This window comes from Aptenodytes forsteri, unplaced genomic scaffold, assembly GCF_000699145.1.
Source record: "Aptenodytes forsteri isolate BGI_AS27 unplaced genomic scaffold, ASM69914v1 Scaffold257, whole genome shotgun sequence".
NCBI lineage: Eukaryota > Metazoa > Chordata > Aves > Sphenisciformes > Spheniscidae > Aptenodytes > Aptenodytes forsteri.
Genome location: NW_008795194.1, coordinates 4,489,376 through 4,504,242, shown reverse-complemented (window position 1 = coordinate 4,504,242; position 14,867 = coordinate 4,489,376). Strand labels below are relative to the sequence as shown.

The 14,867-nt window shown below is 34.7% G+C and overlaps 1 protein-coding gene across 1 annotated transcript in view; it reads left to right on the top strand.

Moving 5' to 3' along the window:
* The window catches only part of CCDC141 (coiled-coil domain containing 141), a 106,866-nt gene that overhangs the window by 53,587 nt on the left and 38,412 nt on the right, over window positions 1–14,867 (top strand). Inside the window, 5 exon segments of the mRNA XM_009278616.2 lie at window positions 2,311–2,483; window positions 7,739–7,877; window positions 9,677–9,783; window positions 11,827–12,031; window positions 13,103–13,282. Of these exon segments, the coding sequence (XP_009276891.2) occupies window positions 2,311–2,483; window positions 7,739–7,877; window positions 9,677–9,783; window positions 11,827–12,031; window positions 13,103–13,282 (804 nt within the window).

Here is a 14,867-nt window from a genome sequence, read left to right as displayed (position 1 = left end):
GGGTCAGCTGTCCTGGCTGTGCCCCCTCCCAGCTTCTTGTGCACCTCCAGCCCTCCCAATCGGCAGAGCATGGGAAGCTGAAAAGTCCTTGACTAGTGTAAGCACTACTTAGCAACAACTAAAACATTGGTGTGTTATCAACATTGTTCTCACCCTAAATCCAAACCACAGCACTGTACCAGCTACTAGGAAGGAAATTAACTCTAACCCAGCCGAAACCAGGACAATATTCTTAAGTATGTTCCTGAAGACTGGAATTCATTATAAGTAACCTATTACACAAAACAAATAAACTTCACTTAGTTCTTGAGTTCATGTGAATGGCCTGTATTTACAGAAAAAAATCTTTGAGATTCACATAGGTCCATGAATCTATGAGTTTCCAAAGATGATTGCAGTTCCTGTCTTAATCTGAAGTTTATGGCCTTTTTTATACTTAGTGATGACTAAAAGGATTTCATGTTTTAGGAAAAGTCCTTCCTGGGTACCTTCAATTACACTCCTCCTCTGATGGAGTGTTCTTGTTCTTAGAAAATTTTCTTCGTATGGTCAGGATACTTTTCCTTTTTTTTTTTTTTTTTTTTTTAAAAAATGCTGAATCCTTTATTCTGCAAGGAAAAATAACCTGGCAGAGACAATAAAATAGTACGCATTTTCTTTTTTTAATCCATTGTGTATAGAAGTTGAATTACTTTTGCTCATCCTCTTTTCTTTATTTTCCTTCATTTCTTTTGCATAGATTTCAGTTGTTTAAGAGGGTTCAGGCATCTCTGCTTGCTGTTTTGAGTCAGCAATATAGGGTTCATTCTCAGCTGCTGAGTTCGTGGTTCATATGTAATATGCTGTAGCAAGCTGGATGATATTGCCCCCTGAGAATCTCATTAAATTTTCACTTTTCACCTTTTTATGAATGTAGAACCTTGCAAAAGTCTTTAAAGTCAAATTTAGTCTGCCTCAAAGTTCTTTTGTTCTTCTGATGTAGTAATTTTAAAGTTGACATAATTAAGGATAGTATTTTAGCATGTATATAGTTTTCTTGTCTCTCAGAATTCTCAGTGATGAACTGAGGCTTCAAAAGCAATGTATTTTTGGAGTGTAAGTCTGCAAAATTATTCACTGAACTAAAGCTTAGAGTATATATAGAGATTTGCAAAGTCAGAACACAAGTTTGCTTGGTGTTGTACAAAGAGTTGATTTCCTTTTAAAAATATGTATACAGAGTAGTCCATGTTATAGTCATTACATTTTCAATTCATTGCATAAATATATACATTCAATGAGAAATTAATGCTATTAGACATTGTCTACTGCTTTGCTTTATTTAGATTTCATGCTTTTCTGGTGTTTAGAGCAACAAAAAAAATCTGTGTAAGAGAATACAGTGCTACTGCTATGATGTTAATTATGCTCAGTAGGTTTGGGCACATTTCTATTTTACTAATATTAGCATTTACTAACTTTAATAATGGAGTATTGCAATGTTGTCCATACTCTGTCTAAAAAGACAGTGCTTTGCTTTATTTAGATTTCATGCTTTTCTGGTGTTTAGAGCAACAAAAAAAATCTGTGTAAGAGAATACAGTGCTACTGCTATGATGTTAATTATGCTCAGTAGGTTTGGGCACATTTCTATTTTACTAATATTAGCATTTACTAACTTTAATAATGGAGTATTGCAATGTTGTCCATACTCTGTCTAAAAAGACAGGAGTCTTTTTACTTTTGTCTCTTTCTTCTGGTATTTGAATGAGAAACTTCTGCTTGCACTAAAGGAAGACAGAGAATAGGTATAACAAAACCAAAGCTGCATATGTGCAAAATCAAAGCCTACCTTTTTAATAAAAATATATTTAATTATAATTTACTTATTGTAAATACATGTAATATATTTAAAACATTAAAAAGAAGAATAATTTTGGTAAAACTCTTAACGAGTGTGCTTCAAAAACTTTGAAAATAAAACTTTGAATGCCAACGCGCTGCATTACTCTCATTATTTTGGTTCTACTTCAGTATGTCAAATTAGCCTGACTATTGCTGAAAAAATGGAATAGTTTTAAGTTCAAAGAGTAATCATGATTTTTCATGTCCATACTTATATTAACTTTTGTTGAATTATACCTGTGTTCTTCTGTGACCTGCAAAGTCAATTATCAGGCCCTAAAATCTTGCTTTTCATTTCTGAAGAAATATTAAATATTAAATGTCCATTGATCATCTATTCATGTAAAAGAATAAACATTCACATTTTAAATAGAAATTTGACAAGAAATATTAAAAAGAAATGCTGTTTGTTTTTTTTTTTTGCAGGTACTTGATGGTCTTGAAGGTATTGAGAATTACCTTAAAATCTTTAATTCAGAAGGCTTACATTTGCCTATCTTGACGATGAAATATGAGGAATTACAGGAAGCGATTAAAAGTTGCACAGCGAGCACCTTGCAAAAAGGACAAACTTTAGTTAATAAAGCAGATTCTCACAGGTATTCCCTCCATTTTTGCATATCTTCTGCATTTCTCCATATCTACCTGTTCCTTTATAACTTGACTAGTTAGAATCAGATTGCATAGAGCCAGTATAGTTAACTAAGTAGGTATGCATTTAAATGACCTGAAACTCAAAGTTTCTGCCATACTTATCTGTTGGTATTTATACAAACCAATCTCTTTAACAAAAATCTTTAGGAATACTACACACTACTTGTAAGAGTGGTGTCAAACAGTGGAATTGGTATGTTAGGGCACTGTTCAGAAACAATGGTTTAGTTAACATTTTGGAAAAGTAAATGTATGCAAATGAAAATTAAAGTATCAATGGCTATGAACACTCCTTGCTGCCCAATGTAATCCTTTTAGACCTTTTCAAAAGTCATCATTATAACAATTATAATGTGATTTGATGCAAGACAAAAATACAGGTGTTAAGTGCAGAAAATGTGGAAGTTTCTCCACTTCTTAGTAGTTTTAATTCATGAATGAGACAACTTTTTTTCCTTCCAAAGCTTTTGTTAATTATAGTGATGATGTACTCCACAGATATGATTTTTACACTGCTGTAAAGCATGACTTAGTTTAGAGTCAGTCCTAGTGGCTTAATATCTCCTACTTTTCAGGTCTTAGTAGGAGGCTGGTGCAATAAGAATGAAGACCATTTATACTAATGAGTTCTACTTTAAAGACAGAGTAGATAACCATGGCTTAGCTATACCTTCTCATTACATGCTTATGTCCTTAATTATTCCTGAATTTTGAATAGCTTTACTTCAACACAGCAACTGAAAGTCTAGATAAGATTTTTATTTCATCTCATAACCTTGCAAAAAATTTTATCTAAAGCGCCTTTACCTGTCACCCCAGATGTAATTGGCTTGAACCCAGCAAAGGAACGAAATAGAAAATTCAAACAGAAAGTTGTTTTGGGAACATGTGCATCTGGCTTTACAGCTATTGTTACTGCTTCAGGATCTCCTGATATTTTAATTAAATGGAAAGGAAATGGATTTTCCTCAGTGAAACTTTGACTTTGATTCCTAAACCAGCCATAATTCCAGAACACATTCTGCTGTTCTCTAGGCCTTGATGTTCTGCTAGACGTTACCTCAACAGAAGCAGATGTTGTGTTTCAAATTATGTCTGCACAACATTGATTAATGTTAGGAACGCTAAAGATCTTGATAGAATAAATCCCTAAAATAACAAGTCATTAATTTTCTTTCTTCCTTATTAAAAGTTTTTAAAAAAACATTTGAACAGTCTAAATTAGCAGTGAGATAGTAAGATATCATCCATACATATCAAGAAGAATAGGAAGAATTTGTCAAAATAACCCTATCAGTCATTTCTGGTAAATATCAATAAAAACAGGTAATGCCACAGGCAGATCTCCTGTGTGTCAAAGTGCTGCTCAAGATATTCCATAAATAAATAAAGAAGGTAAGATTTCTGCCTAGAAGACATTATAATGCTTTTCTAAGAAAGCAAACACAGCATATTATGGCTTTTCAGTTTTTCCCTGCCGCCTTCAGGCCTCATATTTAAGTGAGTAGTGCTAATACGTCTGTGCAGGTGGAACACTTTATATTCCTAGGCACGGGCTTGAGGATTACAATCATGGAATAATTTAAACTGGCAAGAAAAGCTGGAGGTCATTTGGTGCAATCCCTTGCTCAAAACCTGTCAGTTGGATTAGGTTGCTCAAGGCCAAATTTTTAGTATCTCCAAGGATGGAGATTCCATAGCCTCTCTGGGCAACCTGTTCTAGTGCTTAAGCACTCTCCTTGTGAAACATGTCTTTCTTATATATATATTTTTCTTATATCTAGCCAAAATTTCTGTTGCTGCAACTTGTGAGCATTGCCTCTTGCCCTTTTGCTGTACACCTCTGAAAAGGCTCTGATCCTGTCTTTTGTATAACCCCACTTCCTCATAGATAATGAAACACAGCGATTAGATCACCTCTTCACCTCTCCTCTACTCTGAAGAGAGTTCTGTCAGCACCCCCTTGTACATCATGTGCTCCAGCCTCCAACCATCTTGGTGGCCTCTGCTCAATTCACTTCAGCTTGCCTGTCTGTCTTGTACTGTAGGGACCTAAACTGGACAAACTGGCCTCTAGATGCAATTTCACAAGCCCTTAACAGAGGGGAGTAACCTGCTGGCTAGTCTCTTCCAGTTGCAACTCAGCACGGGGCTAGTCTTCAATGCCACAAGGATGATCCTGACTCACATTCAGCTTTTTGTACACCAGGACAAGTCTTTTTTTTTTTTTTTTGCCTAAGCCATGGCTTTAGGAGATACCCAGAATGCTCCTAGCCAGCTCATAAGCCTAGTAATGGTGACACAGTTAGTTCTGTCAGCAAATGTGGTAAGGTGTTATATTCCAGAATATTAATTTCCCCCAGAAATGTTCATGTTTTGAAAGAGGAAAGAGAGAGGCCTCTCTTTGTCATGTATAAGCCACTGTGCTGTCCTTAAATGCTGGCCAGTATTTAGCCCAATAATTAACCCACATGGGACAAGAAGATTTGTATGAACAGCTGAGGGTCAAAGGAGGAAGATTTGGACAGAAAACAGAACTCCTATCAAGACTAAATCTGATTACTATTTTGTTCCCCTTATGGCACAATTCATTGGTAGTCTTAACTGCCCTCACAGACTTCCCGTTTCCTTTATCTAACTGGACTGGAAATCCTGAAGGGCATGGGGAGTCACCCTTTGAAGGTGGTGAAGGGTGTGGATCTGAAAAAGTTTAGGTATCTTTTCAAAAAGCTGCTTTGCCATAAGACAGACAAGAAAGTATAATCTGACAATGAGATACATAGCTGCTAAGTGTTTGCAATCTGGTAGGATTCTTGAACTAGCTGGCAGCAAGTAGAAATGTGTGTGGAATTTGAAAATAGCTGCCAGCTCCCTGAAGGAGTAGTTGGAGCACAGTAATTTTAAAATTCCTTCATCATTTGTGATACAGTATTCCATGCTCTGCTACTTGGATGACTTTACTACTTTTTTTCAGACAATATATTTATTAATAAAGAGAAGGAATCATCTCACCTTGCTCAGGCTGGGTGACACTTTGTCGATTTTGATGAGATGATGCCCTGAATTGCACTGTATCTTCTGAATGAGGTTACTGGAAAATACATTTTTAATGCAATATCAAAGTGGCTGCCATAGGTAGTACTGGTTTAAATGCGGCGAGAGAAGATAGATTACTTGAACGTTAAAAGAATTAAAATGTAGATGGATTTCTGTATCCACATTGTTTTGTTATTTTAATTTTTAGAGTACCCAAAAACAAGCCAGGCAGTTTGTATGCATACGATAAGACAGCTCTAGTTGTTTATGATTTACAAATCTAATACTGATACCCTCACATTGAGGGAAGACTATGTTTAAGGCTAGTGACACTGACTTCAGTGGCATAATTGGAAATCCAACTCACAGTAAAAATGGAGAAATATGATGTTAATTCTGTCTTACTTTCAAATATTCTTGAGGCATGTTGCAGCCTTATACTAAAAGATAGTCCAAATAAAAGAAAATGCTGAAAATCTTCACATTGGAAGAGGAATAGATTATAGAAAAGTGACAGAAGGCAGTTCTTTCTTGTAATCATAGAGTGTGTCAAAATGAAAATATTAGTAAGTCTGATTTTTGAGCTTTCATATTTTTAAATTAAAACCAGCTAGAAAAACAAGAGGAGCAAAAATTTTTGTGTTTTAATTCCAAAAAAATTTTACAGTCAGTAACTTTTGTCCATGAAGAGAACCCTTTTTACTTTGCCAGCCAATTAGCTTGCCTATGAGTGTAAGAACTGTCTTTATTTTACTGCTGTTATAAATTTATTGTGTTAACTCATAACAAACCAATGATACTGTCAAAGATTTTATTGAGATCTAAATTATTATTTTCAAAAACTGCAAATCTTGTTCTCTTATTGCTTTTTTTTAAAGGAGTGGTGCTAGTAGAAGTTTTAAAACATAGCTCTTTTTAAGGAGTACTGAAAGAGAGGAATGACATTTTTAGAATTTAAGGATAAAGCACAAACTAACAGGTTGTTAATTTTTGAAAGAGTAATTTACAAAATTTGAAACCACCTACTTCCTAAAAAGGACTTAAAATTTGATTTCTCTTTGTGACCAATTCTTGGATCAGATTCAAACATAATGGTCTATTAATACCATAATTTATGTTAGTGTAGAATAAGGTTTTTCTTTGAGGTTGCAGCTTTTAACTCTCTGAGCCTGATCTGAAGTGAGGAGAAAATTTCCTTTAATTTTAGAGGGCAAAGGAGGAAACCTTGAATAAGTACCTGTATTAACATAAGTTTCTGATGAAACTAAAGTAATGAAAACTTACTTTGAACATGTTTGTCTTACAAAAATTCTTACGATGAATAAATTTCAGTAGTAAATCAATTGATATGTGGGTTTCTTCTTTTTTTTATATATCAAAACTTCAGATCTTAATTGTATGTGGTAACTTCTTTGCAATTTGAAGAGGACTGCCTCAAGTCCTCTTGATATTAAATGTTTTAATTTATAAGACAAGCCAGTGTTTTGTAAATTGGTGTTGCCTTTGCTCCTGTTAAAACAGTATCTTTAAAGAAATGTTGACTTAGAATGTATATGACATTCTTTTTTCAGCTACTGTAAAAACACTGAAATATTTGAAAGTCCAAAGAAAACATTCTTTTTAAAGTAGAAGTGATATGCCATATATTTTCACTCTTTTTAGGCTGTTCATTTGTGGTTTTAGTCTTTAGATAGTATAACTGAAGTCAGAATTATTTGTGAAATTAGGTATTTCTCAGTGAATCAGGATATCTGGCATGTGAATCTAACTTGCGCACTGGTGATAAATGATTTGTTTGGAAATGTCTTTCCTGTGTCCTACTCATTATCAATTTTGTTTGGATTCATTCTAATATTTCTCTTGGTTATTTTTGTTTTAAGGGTCACAGTTTAAAATTCATAAGTTACTTGTCATACAAATCAACAGAAAATGTGGTGGTTTTTTTTTTTTTTTGTAATCATCATCCTGATTGTTGATTTTGTTTGGATTCATTCTAATATTTCTCTTGGTTATTTTTGTTTAAAGGGTCACAGTTTAAAATTCATAAGTTACTTGTCATACAAATCAACAGAAAATGTGGTGGTTTTTTTTTTTTTTTTGTAATCATCATCCTGATTGTTGAGCAAAAATGAGAAATAATAACAGTTCCACTTTTCAATTTTAGCTCTTGGGTGACAGGAATTCAGAAAATGATGGAGTATGTTAAAAAAAAAGTAGATCAATTAATCAGGCAGTGTCCAGATTATAAAGAACTTACTTTGAAGAAACAACAGGCTGCCTCACTTGAAGATCATCTAAATAAGGTACATCATAACATGTCGTCTTCTTAATGCATTCATGAACAGTGCTTTGCCTTTCCATAATTTAGCTACGTAAATATTAAAGTTGACTCAAATAATTACAAATAACATATTGGTTTGTTAGAGGGTGCACAGTTGCAGTTAGAATGCTGAATGCTGTTATCAGCACAAATGAACCTAAAGCTGTTCTGAAAAATGCAGCTGTTTCCATGAGAACATTTTACCAGTGATCTTCAATAAAGCATGGATTTGCTTAAATAATGAGCTATTATAATTTGTTCTTTTGGAAAAGAAGTGAGCAATCAGGACTGTGACAGGTTTCCTGTACTGTTTCTATGTCTTCTGTTTCATTTGGCTGAAGATAAAAATAGAAGTGTGGCAAAATTGACGGTTAATAAGCATGGTGACTGTGAACCACAGCAAATTTTCAGTAAGGCTGAAGGAGAGTAGATTCATTAAGATACTGATGCATCAAGGACAACACAGCCTTCTTTAAGCTGTTGAATGTTCTGTAGTACTTCAGACCTTTTTAATGACTTGTCAGAGATGGAATAGACACATGGCTCCTAAATAAGGTTCCATGTGTAAATTCAAATTAAAAAATATAATCTTTTAACAAGGTTCATATGAAAGAAATCCCAGAGCATAGACCAAAAAAGTAAATCAAATTTAATGACTGAATAATTAAGTCTGCAATCTGATATTTTATAATATTTACACGATGTTTATAATGAACTATTCTGAATCAAATGGGAAGTCAATTTGCCATAAATGGGTCCCTTTGCATACAATTTATGTAGAAGAGGCCTTGTGGTATTAGAACACAGTGAAAATATTGTCGAGTTTAGCTGAAAAGATTTGCTGATAGCTGCTGTTGGTCTTGTAGAAATGATGTCACCAGCATATTGTGAATCTTAAGCTAAAACTTCAATTATGAAGGTAATTTTTACTCAAAATGTAGATCCCAATTTTGATATACAGTTTCATTCTGCAGTTTGTTCTAGTCACTTTGTTCCCAGTCTTGCATTAGAGAACATTTTGAAGATTTGAGTCATAATACATGGTCTTTCATTACAGTGAACAGTGCTTATTTTTATATTCCTATCAAGCAAAACACTTTTCATTCCAACCTTCTGCTAATGCAAAGTATCTCAAAGAATCTGGTGCTAAATTCAACTGCCCCTGAGCTTCATTTAATGAAGTTTGAACCTCAGTCAGCAACCACTTCTTAAAATATACGGTACATGTGAATTCACATGTCTAATAATAACTATACATACTATCATCTGCCTCTGCTTTTCATAATCTGTTTTGTTATCATCATGCATATATAAAATCTTACAGTGAAAATAAATGGAGTTGTGTACATGTATCTACACAAAAATAGGTTGCTTGGCTTGGCAGAGAAGCTTTAAATGTACTTTCTGAAAAAAACACGGAGCATAATAAAAGTACTTCTGCCAAGGTTATGATATCTAGATTATAATGCAGTTGTGCCTTATTGAGATAACAAGCCTGGGATACTTAGGATAAAGGAAAGCACTATCAACAAAATGAGAGCAAACAAGAGGGTTTTTTTCTCAAATTCTGACCGTACCTGTTAGAATTTTCTTAGGAGAAATAGTAGAATTTTATTCCTTTATATTTTCATTCCTGAATTTCTCTGATTATACAAAGTGCATAATCTAAACACCAACAGACAAGTGTTACTTCACTTTTTTCTATACAAAGTGATGTTTTATACTCTTTTTATACTGTCTACTTGTATAAATTAACTATATAAATAATGCTTTCAAATAAAGGTATCACAGTCGATTAAAAAAATCACCCCGATGCTTGCAGTTGGTATGGAGATTGGGTTGTATTTGTCTGAGTCGGAAAGAGTTTTGAACACACACCTTGAACTGGGATATCACCCATCACCCCGATGCTTGCAGTTGGTATGGAGATTGGGTTGTATTTGTCTGAAGAGTTTTGAACACACACCTTGAACTGGCTAAACAAACAAAGGTAAAAAAAAAAAAAGCAGCTTTGATAATGTTAAGTACTTTTAGAAACAAATGCATGCTGTATGTCATTTTGAATAAGGTGAGAGGCTGAGAGTTTCTTATGTATTCTTGGAAATAAAATAGGTCTATAGTTTAGTTTAAAACTGTAGTTAATGAACAAAACCACAGATCACATTACAAGTCAGTCCTTATATCACTGGTTATCCCCATTGTCTCTATCTCATTGTGTTATTTGTTACTACCTCAGTAGTAACAGGAATAGGAAGACTCTTCAACTGTGGATTGCTACTCCTACCTGAGGCACCAAGTTTAGAAATTGACTAGACAGTCAGAGGCACAGAAAACTCTTCTTGTGGTTTGCTGTGTCAAATAAAAGGGATGAGTCAGCAAAAAAGAAAAAAAAGTAGTTCCCAGCTGGAGAAACTTTGAAGGCAGGGGCTGTAAAGTTGCCATCAGATATCCATTGGTCATGTTGGGAATGAAGCCACAGTATGAAAGCACAGCAGCACTCAGCTCTGTAACACAGATGAGGCTATTTTTAAGTCACATCCAGGGCCTTTACAACTCCTGTTGCAGTACTGTGGTATCTAAAGTGGCTTAAAACCAGTTGAATCTCCTCCATGGTCTTGACACAGGTGTATATTTCATGGCTAAGCTGAACAACATGGCAGTATATATTTTAGGATTATCCTATGTTTTAGGAGTTCTTAAAACTCCATTACTCCTATGGAGTTCTTTTTTGTTTCAGGCAACAGCTTATGGAACCCAAGAGCTGGATCTGTACACTGTCTGTGGAAATAAAATTCACTTTAAAGAAATTCTGAAGAGCACATAGTAAGAATATAAAAATTTCAGCAGATGAGCAAGAGCCCCTTTTTGTTCCACAAGACTGTATAATAGTTTTTAGTGTCTTTTCTGCCAAATTTTTGCATGCCAGGGTGTTACCTTTGTTTGTTGCAGTGTACAATCTGCCCTGACAGTAGTAACATCTCCCACCTATTCTTTCTGTAGATTCTGATATGCTAGTTTGCGCTCTTGGCTGAATGCCAGAGGTAGATATGCTAAGTGGTATTGAGTTAAATATATAAAAGTAGATAAACACATAGACATAGACATATGAAGCTATGAGTTAAGACAGTGAATCTGAAAACCAGAATCCCAGCTGAATCATGGAAAATGTTAGTAACTCAGGTCTTGCTCAGACAGCATACTGTGACTTTCTTCTGGGTCTGAGCAGTTGATGCAGTAACAGATATCACCCACTATTTGATCTCCCTCTGTTTTCTGCAGATTTGCTGCATGCAAGAATATTGGTTTGGGTTGGAATGCAGGGCAGTCTAGCTTGATGGGTAGGGACTAGTCTGGAGCTACGAAGCAGTTATTGATTCAAGAATGAAGGCATGAGTGGAACTAAGAATCGTATGGTAAAGTGCTACAAGGACAGGCCTTAAAACAATTACAGCAGTAGCCTCATGAGGACCCAGTGCTTCTGAAGTCTCACTGTAGAGTGGACACTGAGTTCTTCTACGAGAATTGAGTATCAAACAAGCAGCCAAGAAGGATTTACATTCAAGAGAATCAGTTCAGAAAATTGGGCTATACTGTTTGTTAAAGGAATTGTATCCGTTCTGGCTATCGATGTTCCCATATGGAATGCTTCTCTTTTCATTCTTACACTGTGAAGTGGTTTACTCAATCTGAATACTGAGATTCCTACTTTTTTTTTCCATTCAAAATAGCTATTTTAATAACTACATCCATAGTTTTTAGCGTCAAAATGTTACAGGAAAGAAATGGTTATTTTCAGCATATAAAGTCCATTATGAGCTCTTCTTCAATTAAGTAATTGAATTATACATAAGGAAGCAATAGTAGTGAAAATTAACAATGTGATATGAATATTCACAAGTCCTTTTCAGTCATTATACGTATTGTTCTATGCTTGTACCCTCAAAGGAAACTTCACATGAACTGGAAGCAGCTGAGAGAATCATCAAAGATATAGAAGAATTTGAACCTGAGCAGGTGGCAGCTTTTTCTAGCAGAACTGACTTTCTGAATGAAGAACTGAAAAAAATTGAAAAAAATATTAGTTCAAAACTAGAAATTCTAAAAACTTATGTGGCCTTTTTAAAGTCAGCTTTGGAGGTACAGATTATTTATTTCTTCTCTGACTAGACTGTGAAAATCTTACAAGTGAAAAATGTGCTTTTAGCTAGCTAAGACAAATCCTGTAGATGCTGTGCCATGGAAGCACTGCAAGTCTTTGTAAGCTCCTTTGTACTTTAAAGGAGACCTGTTCCATCAGGGCAAGCAGCCCTGATCATTGAACTTGCATCAACATAGTGACTAGTCTATGTACAGATTTTCTACTGAATTAAATCACTGTTGTAGCAAGTATTATAATTGAATTTTTACTTTTTCTCCTGCACACATGCATGCTCTCATTATATACATAATAAAAATTCTTACATGTACATACTCTGACTCTTAATTTACTGATTTTGCTTCATATAATTTTTAAAGTATTTCACATAATATATTGATATAGATATTTATCATATTATAACAGATAGGTATTTATCGCTGTCTTGTACTACTTCCACTGAAATGCTAATTCATCTGAAGGGGTTTAAAAATTAAATATAAACTGGCTATAGCTGAAATCGTAATAAATTCAATACCAACATAATTTTGGTAGCTGTGCTAATGATGCCCAGGGCAGTTAATTTTCATTTTGATGTAATGCTTGTGTTAAGTTTCTACAACACTGTTGTTCTTTTATATTTAGAAAGAAATTGAGGATGTAATGGAACCTATCAGCTAAAATTAGCCATAGGATTTATTTATTTGAAGATAAACTGCCAAAAAATTGGATTGCATTTACTTCTGATTATTGCTAACTTCAGTTACTTCATATTAAACAGATCTGTGAAAATCATTGCGTTGATACGCTGGTAAATAATATCCATGTAATGGTATGTGACAGAAATTTGACAAATTGCTGCCACCTGTCTGCGTGCCATCTACTGGTTTACAGGTTATTTAAAACTTTTTTATTATTTAGTATTTGTCTAGACTTTAGGGAGGATGATAGATCTTAAAAACTGGAAAAGATTCAGAGGCTGCTATTGAATTTTATCATGTCTATATACCTTCTGACTATAGCAGCTCAATTTTTGATTTGTTTCTTGATGCTTATTTTATGTCTTTCTGTAGGTGAATGATGATATCCAAAACCTGAAGGAATTCTATAAATCAGCAGAACCACTACAAACAAACAGAGAGGCTGAAAATAAAATTGCAATAGAGTCAGCTAATAGTCAGTGGCAAAAGGCTATAAAGAAGATTTTTTCCACCCAAAATATGGGTTGCAATTTTCTTAATTTAGTGGATATGGTGAGTATAATCTGATAAACCGTATTGAATATTTGATGTTTGCATATGATGAGGTCTAATCCTAGTTCTGTGACTGATGGATTGTGATTTCTCCAGTACCTTGTTTTAAAGGGACTAATGCTGCTATATATACATACTTTTAAAATATGAAAGTATTATTCGAGTGCTAATGGCATTAAAAATAATATAAAAAGGTTTGTGATTAACAATACAGAGCCCTTAATAAATGATCCAGTATATGCATACAAATATAATACATGCATATATCTGTTTTATTCATGTTGGAAAGCAAGTACAGTATTGTTTATTTTACTTCCACTAAGAGGTAGTCATTACTAATTGAGTGTATGAAGTTCTTCTAAAGAAATGGGTGCTAGAGCTACTTCCTTACAGATAATCTTTCCTGGTGTCTTTACGTTCTGTCTTGGGTTCAGCTGCACTGCCTAGGCATCCCTATCTAATTTTCCAGCACCCCTTCATGAGATGATCATTTGAGATGTGCAATCATTCCCTAAGCCACTCCTCCTAAAGTAATCCCAATTAACATAGACAGCCTGGATACCCAGCTGTTCTTTCTTTATAGGACATACTAGGGAGCAGTTACACTAGGCTGAGAAGGGGGAGCTGGTGTTGGTAACATACAGCAGCATGCAAGATGAGCTGGAAAAAACTTACTTAAGGAGGAAAAGTGCTCAGGCAGTTAGTGTGGGCTAAAGCGTGTGCTGTCACAGCTGGATGCAGCCAGGCACAGATAAGATAGTGTGAAGGCAAGCTGAATATGTGTGAATATGAGGTTGCACTGCAGTCACTTAAAGTCTAAACATATCTTCAGATATTATCTCTCTAAAGACCTGGAAGTGTGTTGCCACCATATTTTCTGATACTCTGTTCCCATGATATTCTTAGGTTGTAGTTTTTAAGTAACTGGAAGATACGGATCATACAAGTAATTTACAAACACAACTTTTCTTAAAAGAAAATTTCTGGAATGGGAAAAGTAGAAAGAGCGTTACCCAGTTTTCTGGTGTTTCTGATACAGGCTCTGTTAAAAAGAGGAAAAAACACCAAATGTTCAAATGCTAATGACTTTATCCCTCCCGTGTTTTGGTGCTGCTTTGGTTATCAGCACAAAGGAGTGGTCTTTTCTTCATCCACTTCACTTTCCAGTTGCTATTCCCCAAAAGGCCATTTTGGGTAGTTCTGCTGCCTATTCAGAAATTACTTTATTTTGTATGAGCATTAAACAGCCATCAGATGGCAATAATTCAGTGACCTGTTCTAGGTTTTAAACATTAACGTTAGCCATGTCCTCAGTATACAAATTCTGTTGATCTATGCCTGTTTCTAAGAGAACAGTGTATTTAAAGACACCTAGAGTACCAGAAATTTTCAAAGAAGTTACGCCAGAATAGTTGGTTTTTATTAAGCTTTGTTGAGACTTCTATGATGGAGTGACTACATCAGTGGACATGGGAAGGGCTACAGGTGTCATCTATCTGGACCTCTGTAAGGCCTTTGACACGGTCCCCCACAACATCCTTCTCTCTAAACTGCAGAGGTATGGATTTGATGGGTGGACTGTACG